The sequence below is a fragment of the Balaenoptera musculus genome, chromosome 3 (assembly GCF_009873245.2).
Source record: "Balaenoptera musculus isolate JJ_BM4_2016_0621 chromosome 3, mBalMus1.pri.v3, whole genome shotgun sequence".
Lineage (NCBI taxonomy): Eukaryota > Metazoa > Chordata > Mammalia > Artiodactyla > Balaenopteridae > Balaenoptera > Balaenoptera musculus.
The window spans coordinates 133734539-133753488 of record NC_045787.1 but is presented as its reverse complement, the minus strand read 5'-3'; the positions used below and the strand labels follow the sequence as shown (position 1 = coordinate 133753488).

General features: G+C 42.7%; 1 protein-coding gene across 1 annotated transcript in view; it reads right to left on the bottom strand.

The window, feature by feature from the left end:
* Window positions 1–18950, bottom strand: part of LCP2 (lymphocyte cytosolic protein 2) — a 62613-nt gene that overhangs the window by 711 nt on the left and 42952 nt on the right. The window contains exons 9-20 of the mRNA XM_036847301.1: window positions 17799–17865; window positions 17614–17697; window positions 13999–14024; window positions 13872–13891; window positions 13672–13779; window positions 12290–12320; window positions 9757–9769; window positions 8926–9055; window positions 7386–7435; window positions 3917–4011; window positions 3234–3311; window positions 1546–1701 (exon numbers count right to left, since the gene is read on the bottom strand). Of these exons, the coding sequence (XP_036703196.1) occupies window positions 1546–1701; window positions 3234–3311; window positions 3917–4011; window positions 7386–7435; window positions 8926–9055; window positions 9757–9769; window positions 12290–12320; window positions 13672–13779; window positions 13872–13891; window positions 13999–14024; window positions 17614–17697; window positions 17799–17865 (858 nt within the window). The remainder of the gene's footprint in view (window positions 1–1545; window positions 1702–3233; window positions 3312–3916; window positions 4012–7385; window positions 7436–8925; window positions 9056–9756; window positions 9770–12289; window positions 12321–13671; window positions 13780–13871; window positions 13892–13998; window positions 14025–17613; window positions 17698–17798; window positions 17866–18950) is intronic.

The window sequence follows — 18950 nt, the reverse complement described above, 5'->3', positions numbered from 1 at the left end:
GATTCAAAATAGGGAGATAAATCAACATTGGAATAGGTAGTGTGAATTTCACTCTCAGTTTTTTTTATCTGCATAATATCCTACATCTTGAAGTATGAGGATCATGGGGAAAAAACATGTAAAATTTGGCAAATATTTTAATGATTTCTGCTATAGAACTTTGAAAAAATAATTCCTCACCAATATCCAGCAAACCTTGGATAAAAGACAAGTATGTATTTAGGTATATATATTTTTAACCTCATATAGGGAATTATATATATTATAGAGATAGAGAGAGGGAGAGAGGGAGAGTCTAATTATGATAGCCTTACCTTAGGATCATTCTATCTGTGGTTTGGTTTTGGTTTTTGTATCCCTACTTTACTCTAAATCACGAACAATGTTAGGAGGTATAAGGAATCAGGAGGTCAGACAGCGTTGCCGGTGTCTGAAGATGCATAATAGTTCCTTCATGATCTCTGCCGTGTCCCCACTGCCACCTCCACACTCACTTGCTCTGTAGCAAGTCTTTGCATTCATTACCTGGATCACCCTATCCCTGATGGTCAGACTGGGAAACCCCCATCCATCCATCTAGATATGGGTCAGAGGTCACTTGGTACCCCAGACAGAATTATGCACTTCCTCCAAGACTACTCTGCTAGGTGCCTCCCTCCAGGGCAACTGCAATGAGTGGTTTGTATTTGTGTGTTTCCACACTAGACCAATAGAAGTCCTGGAGGGCAGACATCTCTGCTTCTATAGGACCTATGCAGCTCTACCCATGCTGAACCAGTGATTCAAACATGTGACCAAAATCATGTGGGTTTTTTTTTCTACTGGTTTACATTACCATAACTTAAAAATATTTGGAGTGAAGTGGAAGTTATGGGTAAGTTGTTTCTCATTCTGGAAATGTTTGATTCAGCTGATCCTCCTCCTGGAAATTGGAACTTAAAGTACATGTTTGGGGCATTAAGTTTAGCTATAGTTTCCTTTGCAAAAAGCAGCCAGGAAAGGTTTCCTTCACACCAGTTGTGATAACTACCCCAAAAGCGACTAGCATAAACCTTGGAAAAATAGAGGAAAATGTCTTTGGCAATATGGCCACCTTCATTGGCCTTACTTCCATTTTTAGTAAGCAATGACCCAAGTCATTTTTCCAGATGTCCATTTAAGACACAGCCCTATAAATACACTGTAATCTTACGTTAAAATTATGTCACAGAGGTGACTTAATTCACCTCTGTGTCACAGAAGGGACTTGCCTTTGGCACCATCTAACTGCATTTTTAAAAATTTAAGTGCTAACATACATATATTTTTTAAGTTACACATGTGATTTTAGACTATTTGGAATAAAAGATATAAGTAGCAGAGGTAGATACTGTTACCATTTTATTTCCTTCCAGTAAATGAAGGGCTTCACTAATGTGACTTAACTCTAAAGTTGCCAGGCAGTATGGACCCCAAAAGAATGCTACAGCAAGGTTCCATGTAGGTAGGTATGCAGAGAGGCATAAATAGAGAATTGGGGGAAATTTTACAACTAGAAGTCCTTACCTCTTTCCCTCGGAGTCCAGTTCCCAGCAAGTAAACTTGGCTTTCCTCCTGATAACGGATCTGGATGTTGTAAACTTTATCTTTGTACAACACCATGAGGACATATGGATTGGTTATTGTTTTTCTAGAGCTGTCTCTAACCAGGAAAGTGCCATCCTAAAAGGATAAATTCTTGTTATTATGGGAGCAGCAAAAGTCAATACTCTTGTTGCCTGTGAGAGCAGTAGACAAGCTTCTAGGGATCTGGGAACCTACCAGTTGACAATTCAGTGAACATTTAGCTCCCCAAACAGCTGCAGTCCCATGTGGCATGGATTTCTTGGTTGTCAAGAAAGAGGCAGCAGAGATTATGTTAGAGAAATTTCCAAATTTCAAAGAGACCTCTTTGAAGTCTCTTGATGAAAAGGAATCTCTTTTTCAGTAATAAAACAAATGATAGATGGTTGAGTGGATAAAGGGCCAGCAAAATAAGGACTTTGTTGGTTAACTAAAGATATATCTTCCTACTGCTGAGAGCTATTTCCCTAACTCTTTCTTTCCACAGTCAAAGTCAGAAAACACCCAAATTCCTAAGAAATTTACCCATTTTAAAACCTCATGGTATCCAGGTACAGTGTTTTGTCATCAAACACCTGAACAAAATCCAGTGTGGACCACCTGTATTCTTATCTCCCTTTTTTTTTCTGATATTTACCAAAATAGTATTGTGATTTGTCCTGTACTTGAAAATTTCATTCCATAAATTAGCTACATAATATTAATACTATAAAGATCTAATATTAAAATAAAATGAATTAGGAAGGACTCATTTAAATTACTCCCTCCTCTGTGTACTGAATCAGGATGGTTCTAAATAGCCATCAATCTGCAATAATGGCTTTCCTTTGTTCTTTTTATTCCAGGTTGATTGAGTAAATTCTAGTTGGAACATCTCTGTTGAACAAATATACGTGTGGACCAGCGATTCATAGCCCTGGCTTCACTTTAGAATTTCAAGTTTTGAAGACTTCCAGAGCCCACACAGCACCCCTGACTAATTAAATCAGAATCTCTCCAAGTGAGACCAGAATCAGAATTTTTTAAGGCTCCCCAGGTGATTTAAATGTACAGCCAAGCTTGAGAACTACTGTTGCAGTCTCGAGATGTGAAAGATGTGAAAGATGAAGGATCTTTGCTTTCCTGTCTCTGATATATAGATTTAAGGTTAATGTTTAGCACTGGAAGACAGGAAATCTGGTTTAAGACCTTTCATATTAAATGACAGCTAGAAATTTCTAGGGGAAAGGACAAAAAATTGCTGTTGTCTCTCTCAATACGGGTCCCTTCACATTGATGTGGATCAAGAGGAAGATGGAACCGATAAGACATTGGAAATTTGGGGGAAAGAGAGTCTCCTTTTGATGCTGTGTGATTCCTGTGAAAAGGTGGACCATTTTAGTTAATAAAATCTCCTAAGATTCTGCCAGCCAAATGACTACCTTAATTTAGATTTTTTTCCCAGGGTCCTAAGAGTCTGGTAGGACACTGGTAGGTGGAAAGCTGGCACTAATTGGCCCCCTTGGTATAACAGCATGAATGGCACCCAGCAGAATTCCTAGCCTATAACTGGTACTCAGTAAAAGTCAGTTCCATTTCTTTCCTTCCATTAATATTTATAACTACTTAAAAAATAAACTTTAGCACAGTACCTGGTTTATCTTTCTAAGAGCCGCTTCTGCCTCTATTCGGGTAATATAAGAAACGTACCAGTCTTCATTTAATGAATTCTGAAAATGTAAATTTTTAAAAATGGTATAAATTTTGCAGTTACATATGTAAGTGAAAAGAAAAGCCTCCAAGTAATCATTACCCTAAATCACCACCTCAGTTCCATGAAGTTTGAAGCATTTATTTTCTTAATTTGAATATAGAATCATTCAGGTGTGGATAAATAGAAGATATTTTGTGTGAACTGCTTTTTTTCATGACACTAGTTGCAAAGGTAGCAGTGAATAAGCATTTCATATATAATGAAGCCTCTAATCAGGAACGATATAGATGTAATAATTTCTTCAGTGTAGTATAATAATATATTTAATGAAAAAAACTAGGTTAACGAGCAGTTAAGTGACTTATGCAATGTCATAAACCAAGAAACAGATGAAAAACAGGATTATTTTTCTCATTGTTTAATGCAAAACACACATTTGCCATTGGAAGAGGAACACCAAGGAAAAAAGAACATATTATTTTTCGAGTCCTCCTCTTGATATTTTTCACTAAAAAAATTAAGACTAATAGAAGATAAAAGAACAAGAGAGTATTCAGTGGGAGTTTCTGATGATTCATTTACTGGGGTAGAAATAAAATACAAACATATGCTTTATATTACCTCTTCTTCCGAAGGGCATGGTAGCTGAGGTTTGTTTGGAGCTGGCGAGGGAAAGCTCCTGCCTTCAACTCTGGGAGGTGGCCTGTTGCTAGGGCCTTCAAAAGTAGAGCATTTTGAAAGTTCATTTACTTTAAGCAATTTTTCACTTGTCATAACACATTTCCCCCCCAAAATGCCCTTGCAGTTATTCCCAGCAGTTAACGTTTCAAGAAACCACAGCTTCAAATATAATTTTCGGGACTTCCCTGGCAGTCCAGTGGTTAAGACTCTGTGCTCCCAATGCAGGGGGCACGGGTTCGATCCCTGGTCGGGATCCTGCATGCCGCACAGACAAAAAAAAAAAAAAAAAAAAAAAAAAAAATTCACTTGTTCGAAACCACAAGGGCTGTTCAGGCCCTATTCTGTAGCCAGGCCAGTGAAATTTTGAGACACTACCACACATTTGAGCGATTGCTTAGTTGGGCACGTTGCATATATACCACCCATGTGATGACAGACATTGTGGTGATAAAATATTATGTTCTCATTGTTTTCACAAAAAGAAATTTAAGTTACCCAAGATGAGGTGAAGTTACCTTAAGAATATTTTTAGCTTTTAGAACCAGAGTTTACTATCTGCTGTTCTTTACCAAATTTTCTACAGAGGTAGAACGGTTCAACTCCCATAGAAAGCCCCACCAACTATCTGATCAATCAGGAAGTCTGTATTGGGTTCTATAAATTACCCAGCACTTGTGCTTCACCTTCTCTAACACCTTTTTTTCTTGTTGACAGTTCCCTGAAACTTTCCAAGAGAATGTGTTTCAGGAAAGGTTTGATTTTGTTGATTTATAATTGCCAAGGCTGTCTCCTGTGTGCCAGAACAGCTGTTAAAGGCTGAGAAATTCTGCGAGTTGAATGTTCTCTTAATAATTCATGCATCATTCATTTGTTCATTCAACAGACATTTATTCAGCACTACTCTGTCCAGGCCCCGAGTAAGGCACCTGTGTATGCTACCTTTCATTCTCACAGCAACCCCGCAAGGTGGGTATTATCTTCTTTTTTGAATATCAGGAAACAAAGGCTCAGAGAGTCTAAACAAAGCATGTGCTCTTAGTGGCAGCGCCAGGACTTGAGCTTTACTGTGCATAAATGAGAATTTCAGGGGGAGCCAGTATCACCCAGGCTCAGGAATATGCATTTAACAAGCACTCCAGGTGGTTCTGCACCAGGGCTGTTACTCCATCTACAATACACCACAAGGGGCAAACTGCCTGCCCCTGGGCCATTGAGAGAGGAGAGTTACTTGGGAAGAGCCAGAGTCTTCCCAGCCATGTCACCTGGATTATTTGAGATGATGTTCCCTGTTTCTAAATAAGCAGATCGGGTAGCCTGAGCTGCTGATCTTCCTTCTTAAGGCTCCAAGTACCTGAACAGACCTTCCCCATGCCCACCTTTGCAGTCCAACATGGCAGGCACTTTTATAATGTTTGTGGAATGAATGAAATCTAGCTATGTGGGAAAGTAAAATAATCAAGGCCTATAGTGCATGGCTGTTTTAGAGTTGAGGAATTATTCTCTTTCTGCTTCTGCACCTGCAGGCTAGCACTATAAAGTCACTATTCATGACAGACAATATACTACTTTTCATTGCAGTCACCCACCACCCTTAACATCTAGATCCTCAAGGGTTTTGGACAATATACAGCACATCCTTTATCTTCCTGACCTTGGGACAGCCAGTGGAGGATTAGACTGAGGGCCAGGTGTCCTGGTACTCTTAGGAGAAAAGGGTTCAATTTTGATTAAGGTAGTAAAGTAAGCCCTCTGCATCCACAGGTTCCACATCTGTGAATTCAACCAACTGCAGACTGGTTCAGCCAGTGGGTTGGTTGAATCTGTGGATGTGAAGCCTGTGGATGTGAAGGTCTGACGGTGCTACATCATTTTACACAAAGAACTTGAACATCCTTGGATTTTGGTATCTGTGGGGTCCTGAAACCAATCCCCCTCCCATATTAGAGGGATGACTCTATTCCAAAAAAATTAACCGAACTGTTTATATTAATAATCCCCATCACCAACTCATAAAAGCAGGAGTCTGTGGAATTCACTTTGTGAGATACTGCTATAAGTGAAGTGTCTGAAGCTCAGATGCCCGCAGGGGCCAGGCAAGGAACACAAAGTAGGTTCACAAAATAATGAGTTGTGGACACTGGAAAATTGAGGGGTGTGTGTGGAGGAACTGTGGAAACCATATAGTGAATATGGACACTATATCCTCAAATGCTTAGGAAACATTGAAAACGTAGTGGATTTCATTGGTGTCAGCAGTAGGGTCTCACACATACATGGGATGATGTACCCAATTGACTGTAATAGATGTGCTCCTGAAAAAAGTTCTACCCTTGAGTTATAATTTAAACTTACTAAAGTAGTTTTCTATTTATAAACACATACAGTACTGGTGTTCCTGTATGTGTACCATGAGTGCCAAAAAAATAAAAAGAGTGTTTTGTTTTTTCCTCACAGGATTTTTAAAAGTCTTAAGTCAACCTTTAAAAATTGGGTAATTTCACATTAAAAGCCATATTTCCAGTTTTTCTTGAAAAAAAAATCAGAAAATCTGGTAACACTAGGTGAGTTTCCTAGCATGAGAAAAAAAATCTGTTTACTAGAGTTGGGTGACTTTCCATAGTCATTTGTCAGTCATTCAACAAATATATTTAAAGTGCCTACCATGTGCTAGTTACTTGCAAGTCTTTAAGGATAAAAAATAAACACAGTCTAGTCCTACCTTGTAGGCCTTTGCTTCTACTCAGAGTGGTCCACGGACCACCAATACCAGCATCGCACAGGAACTTGCTAGAAATGCAGAACCTCGGGTCCCGTCCAAGACCCACTGAACTAGAATCTGCATTTTAACACAACTCCCAGGTGATTTGTATGTATTTTTAAAGTCTGAGGACACTCTCAGCAAATACTTATCATGGACACCCAGAGGAGGCATTACTGAAAATGCAGGTCCCCACCCAGACTTACTGTATCAGTATCTTGGGGCCTGGGGTCTCTTCTTAAACGGTATTTTAAACCTCTTCCTCAACTAGCAACTCCAGGTTAGATTCATTATAGAAACCAAAACTACAGAGAAAGCCAGCACTATCCTAAGCACCATATAAAAACAGCAGGGAGGAAAAGCTCTTTGTGGGAGGATGAAGGCCAAGGCTGCCTTCCTGAGGAAGTGTGTGTGTGTGTGTGTGTGTGTGTGTGTGTGTGCGCGCGCGCGTGTGTCTGTGGTGTTCTGTGTAGTATCCTATCACTCCAACAGCCTTTGGCACACTGCAGAAACTGAGTGAAGGGCTGAATGAGGAAGTCAGATACTTTTAGGAGACAACAAAACCTTTGCCAAAAGACTTTGGGACAGGTTGACCGTCCAGTCATGATGGCATATTGGCTGGAGTAGACCACTAGAGCGCAGAGTACAAACCTTGATAGAAGTATGGCGGCAGGGAGGCACTCTGCGAAAAACTACTGTTGCTGTGGAGACAGAAAAAGAACGGATTTTAAGTTGGGTTAGGTTTAAGGGGCCAGAGGGGGAGCCTGGACTGGGAAAATGCTGCTTCTTTTGCCATCACTTCCCACTCCCTCCCTGAAACCATGGAAGCAGAGCAAAGAGAAGGAACTTGTTGGACATACTTCACTGCTGTCCCAAGATGGACCATCCCAAAGTCTAACATGCTTCTCAAGCCAAAAAGCAAAAGCAACAAAAGAACGGTGTAAAGGGCTTTAAAAGCTACTTTAAAAAGTCAGCTGCAATTTGAGGACTTTGAGTTTGGAGCATGACAGAAGTCCTCTGGGGAGAGGACTTCTCTTTCAGTTAGGAAAATATATTAAATGGGCATGTTGTTTGGGAATGGTGCATCCCCAGGGCCTAGTGGTTTATAAGGAGAGGGGAGGGAGGCGAGAAACACAGAGAGGGCTCGGTGGGGCTGCAGCCGACAGAAGCAGCATCTCTGGGGGCTGGGGTGGTGGTGAGGAGGGCCCGAGGGAGGCCCCGAAATGCTGTCTGCTCCACGCTGAGCAGCAATTTCCCTAACCTTTAGCCCAAACCTTCTGTAAAAGTCTGCTCTGGTCAGAAATCTTGTGTGAGTGTTATTTTGTAAGAATGAAGGATAGGGCTGGGGCCCCAGGTGGGATGAGATGGCATGAGAAAATGGCAGACATGGCAGAAGAAGGAAAACAGCTGGAAGAATGAGAGGAAGCAGCAGAAAATCAGAGCAAGAGGCACCCAGGGAAAATGAAAAAAAATTGAGAATCCTTCCAGATATCTGGCAGGGGTGGAGGGGTCTTGCTGGTGGGTGAGTTTTCTCCCATAATTAGGGTGGGGACTGAGCCTCTCCCTTTGGATAGTGAAGGAGAAGATGAGCCCAAAGTGCCGGTGGATGAACCCTCGGGGGCACTATAAGGCAGCCCGACGGCTTATTTATGAGAAACGACCTGAGTCTTCCCCCTGTCCGTGCCTCTGCCTCTGACAGCCTGCCTAATCATGGACCCTGAGAAACACTCTTGCTACTGAGAAAACAGACCTGCTGGGGACAGAGCCTGTGCAGTGAATTCTCCCCATCTGCTAGGTACAAGGTGCATTTTCTCAGTCTTCCCATCCAAGATGCAGGGTGAACTCCAACTAATTCAATTAATTGGGTTTCTTGAGTGTTTGCTTCTTTGTGTTAACTCACAGAGTGAAAACATTCCCTATATCCTGCCAAAGAGTCCATTCTGTCTGGGGCCATGACAAGGCAGTCAATTCTGTACCCCTCTGACCCCCACGCACAGAGACTCAGAGGACAGCAGTGAGTTAACATATGCGATTCTATATGCTCAGCTTGGTTTTGTTTCTTAAGACCCAAAATGTTCTGAGCCTATGACCAGTGGCTCATTTCTTTCTTTCTCAACCCACCTGACATGCGCTCAGTATCAGTGGCCCCAGACGTAATGCTGGGTTAGAACTGAATGAGGTCAGCACAAACCTTTCTGAGAAGGCTCCGGGCAGGTGAGCTGATGGGAGGGAGTGCTTGGGCGATGGCTTGGTAGATCTTGAAGGGAAGGTGTTGGAGCTCATGGGGAGCAGTGCTGGCTGGGGCAGAGATCTCTGATGTACTTGGGGGGAAAAGAAAAAAGAAAGCAGATTGTCAGGATCCAAGTGTCACAGGAACACCCCAGAACTGCTCCCCAGTTAGAAATAGCTAGTCTAAAGGGAGATACAAAAATCCAAAAGATCAAATGTCATTAGGAAGTGGTAGGTTGGAAGCCCACCCCCCCAAGGTTTTTCTAGATGATTTACTGCCTTAGAATGCAGTTTCAAATGCTGCCATTCTATATCATTCTCCATAATACACATTTGTTTTATTTTTTTTTTCATTTTTGAAACGTTAACTTGGCAGAAAATTGTCAGTTGGAAACCATATGAATTTCAGAAAAGATTCACAAGTTTTGTTTAATGAAAACCAAATTTTATGCTATGTCATTCATCTGCAGTTAGTGATCCTTTAGCCACATGTGTTAGAGAGCATAAATACTAGAATGTTTTCTATCAAACTGTACATGCAATTTTCAATTTTGCTGTACTAGTAACTTGCCCTATTATGCATGAACTTAACAGTTCTCTTTGGTAACCCAGCCAAATAATTCCATTTTATTATAACTATGCAGTATACCAACTGACATACATCTACTTAATACTAATTTTACAATTATAATGGATTCTATGGAGTTTCTGTACTAAATAATTCCATCTGAATGCCTGAGCAGAAAAATGAAGGAATGGGTTATAAGTTGTAAGAAAGCCTTTCTGAACATACCATCATCTTCATCCTGGTAAGGGGAAGAAAAAAAAAGACATTAACCTATCATCAAAACACAATTTCTCAAAGAGTAACTATATTTCTGTATTTCTCAATCATAGAAATGTCTCTGTTTTCTTTCTTTAGCAGTTGTGTGTCTCCATAATAAAGATACTGTGGAGAACAGTAAAACTTGCTAAATAATTTATAATTTCTTAATACAAACCATCATTTAAAGACACTCCAATCTGAGACACTCTTTATATATTTAACATAAAATAGCTTCTGAGGTGTCTAAAAGGGCCCAAAGATACACTAATAATGATGATATCTACTATGTGCCCCAAAGACTCATGTATAATATTTCATCCAGTTCTTCAAGCAACCCTTCAAGAATTTAACATTCTCATATTACAAATGGAAACATGCTGCCCAAGAGGGATTCCTAAGTTGCCAAGAGTTACAGAAATTGATTCAAACCTAATCTGCCTGACCCAAAGCTTAACCTTCTTTTGCAATGGCCGCTCCTCTTAAAAGCAATGCAACCTTACTGATTCGTAAATAGCTTCCAAGCTGTGTCCACTTGGTTCAGCACATTTATCTTTAGGACAACCTTCTGAAATAGATAAGGGAGGGGCTCTTTGCTCTACTCCTCAGATAGGAAATGATGTTCAGAGAGGCAAGAATGATTTTGCCATTGACGAGTAGACCAAAATTGCCAACTTGGACTTGTTTTGTTAGGCTAGCACAGTGGTGGTGAAAGAGCACCTTCCTCAAGTGTTGTTGTGAGGATCAAATTAGTTACTACTTGTGCCTGGTATATGTGGAGTGCTCAGTAAAGTTTGCCGTCCCTGGGCTTCCCTGGTGGCACAGTGGTTAAGAATCTGCCTGCCAATGTAGGGGACACGGGTTCGAGCCCTGGTCTGGGAAGATCCCACATGCCGCGTAGCAACTAAGCCCGTGCACCACAACTACTGAGCCTGCGCATCTGGAGCCTGTGCTCTGCAACGGGAGAGGCTGTGACAGTGAGAGGCCCACGCACTGCGATGAAGAGTGGCCCCCGCTCTCCGCAACTGGAGAAAGCCCTCGCACGGAAACGAAGACCCAACACAGCCAAAAATAAATAAATTAATTAAATAAATAAATAAATTAATTAATTAAAAAAAAAAAGTTTGCTGTCCCTAGTCCTGCCATTGAGATAAGGCAAGAAGGATCATCGCCAGAATCACTCATCCCAGTTGGCCAACTGGGAAGGAGTCCCAGCAAAGGGCTGCATAGATAAATACACATGGACTCAGGGAATCCCCAGAATGAAATTGGTCTTTGACACTTCTGCAACCATGTTTCCTCTGGTCCAAAATATAAGACTTCTGGATTCTCATGACAACAAGTGTCAATCCTTCCAGAGACAGGGAGGCTCAGGAATGTGACGTTACCCTCATTTTCAACCTTATCTCCTCTTTGTCCCTATGGCTCTGCAGCCAAACTGCTGTCCTCACCATCCCCACAGGCTCCACGGGCATCGCCACTCACCTGCCTTTGCTGAGGACATTCCTGAGGCTGGAATGCACTGAGCTTTCTGTTGGGGTGTCTATCCTGTGTCCTTCCCATCATTCAATGGCCACATCTCTAAAAGTCACCCTTGGCTCCTCAACCCCCATACATAAATTTCTTCCCTTCGCCTCTATAGCTTGTTCTGTGATCATATGCTCCTTAGCATGTTGTCCGTGGGTTTGCCTGTCTCCATCATATCTTAGCACAGCATCTAGCACAGAGCTATGAAACACCAGGCACCTGTGGGCTGAGCCCTTGAACATGGCAGGGGTGTGATGGCCTTCAGACAGCTTACAGTATAGAGGAAATCGGACAGACCTGGATTTCGATCCTGGCTATTCACTAGCTGTGCAACTTACAGTGAGTATCTTACTCCTCTAAGCTTCCATTTCCTCTTAGTGAAAGAGAAACAGTGACTCCTCACAGGGACATTAAATGCAAAGCATATGTAAAGCTGGGATGACCAACTGTCCTGGTCCTTGTTTTCCTGAAACTGATGGGGTTCCTGGGACGTGAGACTTCCATTGCTAAAACTGGGCAAGTCCCAGGCAAACAGCTTGTCAAAAGTAGCTAGGTTGGTAACATGTACATAGTAGGCATTCAATAAATGCTGTTTCCCCTCTTTCTTAGGCCATGGAGGTATTAAAGGGGAAAACAGAGGCCTAGGAAACTTTGCTGTGAGGCCCAGACTCTCCCTTTATTCTCCCCTCTACCTACTGCCCCTTCATCTTGCTAATTACCACCTGGTAATAGGGCTGAGATTCGCCCATCCTCCCTAGGAAGCTGCAGAGGGATAGGAGTTAAGCAATGCAGCATGGTGGGCAGGAGGGAAAGATGGAGGCCCCACAAGGCAGCGGTATTCAGGAGCCTACTGTGTGCAGGCCTGGCTCCCAGTGCTGGACTCCAGTGAAGGCAGAGCAGAGGTAGCCTCGACCTCCTCAGAGCCTACACCGGTTTCCCCGTGCCAAGCATTCACCACATGACATTTTGTACTTACATTCTCTCTTCTGTCTGATCCCCATCCATGCCTGAAATGAAGCAGGGCAAAGGACAAGAACTGAGCATAAAGACTTTCAAAGAATATAGATAGTTTCACTTGATCTAATAAGGAGAAATCAAACCCATGAGCCGTGATAAAATGGGAAGCAAAATCCCCAGCAGAAAAGCAAGGGAGAGGGAGGTTTGGTGACTCCATGTTCTATCATCATTGTGAACTGAGCTAGACAACCTTTATTCTGTTTAGCTACTGCTTCAAATCATTACATTAAAGAAAAAAATGTTTAATCAACAAACTAACTCTTAGTAGCTATTAAATTTCACTGAGTAGATGTTTCTCCAAGCAAATAAAAACATTTTAGGAAACATTCTCCTTTGCTGATATTTTAAAACAGCCATCTAGGGGCTCACGCTTCCTGTGAAGTGAAGATAATTGGGAAATGCTGCTGCTTTGGGACTTTCCCCTGATGCACGAGCTGGTCAAACAGATTTGATGACAGCGGCCTTAGAGCTGCGGTGGGCAATTGTCTGCCTGGGCCCGCTTGGTGTTCTCCTTAGAGAGAGGAGGACGATTTGTTGAACGCCTCCTGTCGGATGCCTCACGTCATCGCATCCTGTGTTTATTTAAAACTTTGATATTTTGTTCATTATGATATTTTTGACATTCATTTTGATTTTTCAGAATAGTCCATTAAAATATTAACTCAGTTACTGAGGTTTTATTGATGCACCCTGACCCTGGCCCTGATTTAGTCCTCACACTGGCCAAGCAAGGGCCATAGTTATGAATCCTGATTGCACAGGTGAGGTCAACGGAAGCTTTGCTTTTGTCTTTAGTAAGGAGCAGAAGTGGGCCCGACCCCAGATATGTTTGTGCCATTGGCTAAATAGGCCCCAAAAGACTGTATAGTAAAGTTAGAAATATTAGAACTGACTTTGGTATTCTGTCACCATAAAATGTGGTTGAGCAGTGAGGAAGACACTAACAGTGACCTAAAACTTCCCACAGTGATTTCCTCTCTGCTGCCTATATGGAAATACAAAATGGTAGGTATAGTTCTTACACCTTGTGATGGAAGGAAAATGCAACCAAAAATCTGACTGGTTGAGGAGAAGGTCTCCACAAATGGCAGTCATTCCTGTGCTCCCAAGGAAGCATCTCTCTACGCCTCTCTGTGCTAGATTGCCACATCCTTCCAAGTGACCCAGGCACTCTACATCCAACCTGAGAAGCCTGAACACTCCTCAAGCCCCAGCAGCAAAATGAGCCCACTCCCACCGGGAGTACCATGGTCTTGGGTCCCTACGCAGAGCTCTTTCTACAAGGCAGGAGTTCACGTCACCCCCTCTGCACGACAAGCTCAAGCGACAGAAGACAATTACTTTGGCACAGGTGGCTTCTTCCCTGGCAGGGGGCTGCTCCTGTCGTGCCTTTCCATGGCTGGTGGCAACGGGGGCTTTTGTATCTTGGGTAAATGCTCCCCAAGAGGCCTGCAGAGTTGAGAGAAAGGATGTGTGGGAAACAAACTAGAGTCTTACAACACGTGCCACGTACCCTCATGCAGGTGCCCAGGACCACTCACCTTCCCGCTGGGGCAGAGAGCTGCAAGGCAGGAGGGAAGATGTGTGAGTGTCCTCAGCACTTTCCACAGAATAAATACAAGGTACAAAACAGAACAAAAATGAAAACAAAGCAAGGAGAAAGCTTACCTTGTCAGAAATCGCTGGTTTCTTTCCTGTAAGTGACAAATAGCAGGTAAGCCTTGAGTTTAAAAGCTAAGCATTAAAATATTGTTTGATGAACCTGAATCTGAGCCCCTTGGAGGGCTGCTTGGGTTTTAGCATTGAGGAATCATAGACTTTAGACCTGGAGGTGTCCTTTACCGAGCACCTAATTTTGTAGGCTCAGACAAATTAAATGACTTTGCCCAAGGGTCACACAGTGTTGTGTACATACAAACAGTATTGTGGGTTCTGTGCTTCTTTCCAATTTTTTTTTTAATATAACTGATGATGAAAAGGATTAATGCCCTCTTGAGATTTTATGCCTCTTTCATTTGTCCAGAACTTCTTTGTACAGCCTGTTTATTTTCATATCTGAAATAAACCCATTTGCCATGGAGGGGTTAATTTTCCTTCAGTCCTCTGGTACATTTGCCATTATGTAAGGTATTACACTTAGTTTCTGGAAAATTTTTTAACTTGGGGTACAGGGTTTCAGGAGATTCTCCTGGTGGGCTGCAAATCATTTTGTTTTGGTTTTTGTTTTTCTTTCTTTCTTCCTTCCTTTCCTTTCCTTTCCTTTCCTTTTCTTTTCCTCTTTCTCTCTCTCTCTCCCCCTCTCTCCCTCTCCCTCTCTCTTCCCCTCTCTCTCTCTCCCCCTCCCCACTTCCTTCCTTCTTTCCTTCCTTCCTTTTTTCCTTTTACTTTTCTCTTGGAACAGATGACATGCAGCCTCCCTGAAGAAATACTAGGCATACCTGAGAACTCTGCATTGCAAAGTTATTCAAAGCAATGTATTTTTTTATTCTGTCTGAAGTCCCCTTGAGTAGATATGCCCTATGTCTTCAATGTAATAAAAGCATTAGTTAATTGGATTCAACCAGGTTTAGAAGCAAATCCTGTATGATTTTGAGCAAGTTAAAGTCTTTGAGTTTCAATTTCCTCACCTGTAAAATGGGAATTATAGGTTAAAACTGCATAGGTTTGCTATAAGAATTATAGGTTAAAACTGCATAGATTTGCTATAAGGATCAGGTGACAATTTATATGCAGGGCCAGGCAATGACCCATGGGTGCTGACAATTGTTAGATAGCTCCTCTTTCTTCCCCTCCCTCCACCCCCAGCTCAGCTAACACCCTAGGGTGAATGGTGATACATCTGTCTGGAGTTGCGTTTTTGCAACATGATTTATTCCTTAAAGACTGAACACATCCCTGGCCCATGATAGGCCCTAAGAATCTTGTTCCACTGTGAAGAGCTCACTGCCTAGTGGGAGAGAGTTGGGTGGTATAAAAAATGTTCATTAGGGCTTCCCTGGTGGCGCAGTGGTTGAGAATCTGCCTGCCAATGCAGGGGACACGGGTTCGAGCCCTGGTCTGGGAAGATCCCACATGCCGCGGAGCGGCTGGGCCCATGAGCCACAACTACTGAGCCTGCGCGTCTGGAGCCTATGCTCCGCAACAAGAGAGGCCGCGATAGTGAGAGGCCTGCGCACTGCGATGAAGAATGGCCCCCACTTGCCGCAACTAGAGAAAGCCCTCGCACAGAAACGAAGACCCAACACAGCCAAAAATAAATTAAAAAAAAAAAAAACTTTAAAAGAAAAAAAAATGTTCATTATTTATAAAATTTTGGTTTGAGGTGGAAACCCTACTTCAGAGGGGTACCCAGAAAACTTAAATTTATATCATTAGATATAATGATATAAATTATATCATTATAATGAATAGGTTTTCTTTTAAAAACATCTGATGATTTATGCATATTCCCTGGGCATGTTAGGAGTCTCCCAATAAGAGTCTGAGCATTGTAAGAGGTTAATTCTCCTAAAACATCACGGATAAGGGAGTAATTCAAGGGTAGAGCTGGTACTGTCAAGAAAAGGTGTCTTTAAAAAAATAAATAAATAAAAATATTTTAAAAGGGTCACTTTTATTCAGGAAGTGATCCTGAAGGATTTGACATCAGTATTCCATTTTTCTGATGCTTTGACTCATGGTAGTAAGCAGGGCTGGGGTCTGAAGTCGAATCTCTCGGACTTCATTTTCACGTAATTTGTCCAGCCCTCTGCAGCAGGCCATTTGAAACTCAGATAGCCAATATAGCTTTGCATGAGTCGGCAGAGCTGTGATACAGTTCAGGGAAACAGCAGCAAGCAGTGGCATCAAATCCAAGAACTGAAAGTTGTTTTGTCGACAAAAGAGGAAACTGAGCCCACAAAGGCTAAATGCGTTGCTCACCGGGAAGCTAAGGAAGGGCTGGGGTGGGCTGGGGGTTCCAGGCTCCTTACCCCTCAAGGCCCAGGGCTCCTTGCCCAGAACTCCCTAGTCCACGGCAAGGAAAATCCAGTGTCTCCAACTGCAGCATTATGTGCTGGAAAAGGGCACCCACGGTGAAGTCAGAAACACTTGGGTTCAAATCCTGCAATTCCCTAATTATGTAAATTTGGGAAATTTATTCAACCTCTCTGAACCTCAGCTTTATCATCTGCAAAGTGAGGATGATAATACCCCCTCTTTGTTGGGCGGGGGTGAGGACTAGAGATAATGTAGAGATAACTCTCCATAGCCATGGGTTCCACACCCATGAATCAACCAACCTCAGATCAACAATATTTGGAAAAATAATTCCAGAAAGTTCTAAAAAGCAACACTTGAATTTGCCATGCACTGGCAACTATGTACATGTATTTATGTTGTATTTACTTAGCATTTATATTGTATTAGGTATTATGAGTAATCTAGAGATGATTTAAAGTCCACGGGAAGATGTACATAAGTTATATGCAAATACTACACCATTTTATGTAAGAGACTTGAGTATCCCTGGATTTTGATATCCACAGGGATCCTGGATCCAGGGATCCCCCCTACGGATACTGAGAGACAACTGTAACTTATTTGTGGTAGGTAAAGCACTTGACCCACAGTAGGTGCTCAATAAATTGTAGCTAAGTTTTAGAATTGGATTAAAAATAGCTTTATGTAGAGGTAACTGCAATCCAAGAATACTCTGGGCCAATTCTGGAGGAAAGAACTGTAGTATACCTACAGTTTGGTCAACCACCCATACAACAAGAGACAGCTCTGACATTTGAATAGCACCTTAGAGTTTTATAAAGTATTTTCTCATTACAGAGCACCCACCTGACAAATAAGGAGACAGCTTTGAAAAAGCAACATCCCTGTGGTCAGTGAGCTGCTAAGTTAGCAGCCAAGGCAGCCGACAACAGCTCTCCCAGGCCTCTTGCCTCTTAGCCCAGATGCCTCCCCATCCTCCTTCAGGAGGACATGGGATGGATGTGTGTACACAGATGGCACCCATGGAGAAGCAGGCCCAGCACAGGGCTAAGGACAGAAGCTCTACATCAGGCTTCTCTGAGTCTGGGTTTCCACCCCCATCACTTGGTAGCCGAGTAAACTTGGTAAGTTACCTCTTCATGCCTCAGTTTCCTCATCTGTACCATGAGGATGATTCTAATAGTCCCCACTTCATAGGATTGTGGGGATAGTTAAACGAGATGGTCCCTGTGAAAAGCATGCAGTAAGCACTCTATAAATGTTGGCCACTGTTACTATGCATCAAATATAAAAGACACCAACCTAGTGCGAAGGGCTCTCTGTCAAACGGAGCTAAGGAACGATCTAGGGGCGGTTTCGTGCTTCTGTCTATGGAAGGAGCAGGGACTGAAAGGGAAACACTGAAGTCAGTTCAAAGAAGAGAGCAGTTGGCTGGGGGAGGGGTGCGGGTGGGCTGGTGGGCAAGAGAGGGCAGCCCCTATACTTACGCTTTGCTGTTTTTTGGTTTCTACTTCTGCTAGGCTCTTCGTGGTTGGGCTGGGGTGGCGGTAGTGGCTGCTTTAAAAGAAATCCACGTATTAGGAAGCATTTCCAACCCATCAGCAAGTCCTGAGGGCTTTATCCGCCTAAATAGGTGTGAAGCTGTTCACTTTTCTCCATCCCCATGTTCCACTCACACATATACCTGTCCATTTCTCACCTGAACTGAGCTCCCTGTTCCACACACCGTGAGAGTGTTTTCTGCATGTCACTCCCCTGCCAAGCTTTTCAGTTGCTCCTATCACATTAGGAACAAACCTAAAACTCACCATGGTCTGTGAAGCTCTGCCTGAGCTGCCCCCTCTCCACCCGTCCAACACCTTTGTACGCTCCTCTCTCCAGTGCCCACCGGACTCTCACCATAAGTATCTTCCTGCAGTTCCTGCAAAATCTCAAGCTTATGCACTCTTTGGCATCTCTGTACTTGTGTTTTCCTCTGCCTGGGATGTTGTTTTCCCAGCTCTCGCCACAGCTGGCTCACCCTGGCCAGCTCAATGTCACCTCCCCACCTACCATCATGTTCCCTGTTCTTCTGTCTCCCTAGCCACACGTTACTACTCAAATTACCTTGTTTATACATCTCTATACTTGTTTATCATCCATCTACCCCTAACCCAAATAAAAATTTTGTGAAAGCAGGGATCTTATTTGTCTTGTTCACACTCTATTCCCAGCAGCTAGAACACTGCTGGGCACTGCGGCTCAATAAATGTCTGTAGATTGAATGAATGAATTCTGCATCCCAAGAGTGAGGTGAAGCGGTACAGATTTCAAGAGCAAAATGCATGTGTAGATAAATTCAGCTCCATGAGCCCCCTCTGTAATAAAACTGCAAAAGCAGGAGGAAGCTATCTGTTCTTAGATGAGGTGTCCCAACTGTGGGGTGATCTGGACTTTGAGCTTTGGGGAAAATATGTCCTCTCCCTCCTTCTAGCCCTGACACTTGGCATTCACCACAGCTGTCAAAGTGCTCTGGTCCTTTATGAAGAGAGCACATTTCCAACTATTGACTCCTGATCCTGAACTTCTCCGGGCCTCTCTGGATACAAGCCTACCTCAGAGATATTGCGGGTTCGGTTCCAGATCCCCGCAATAAAGCA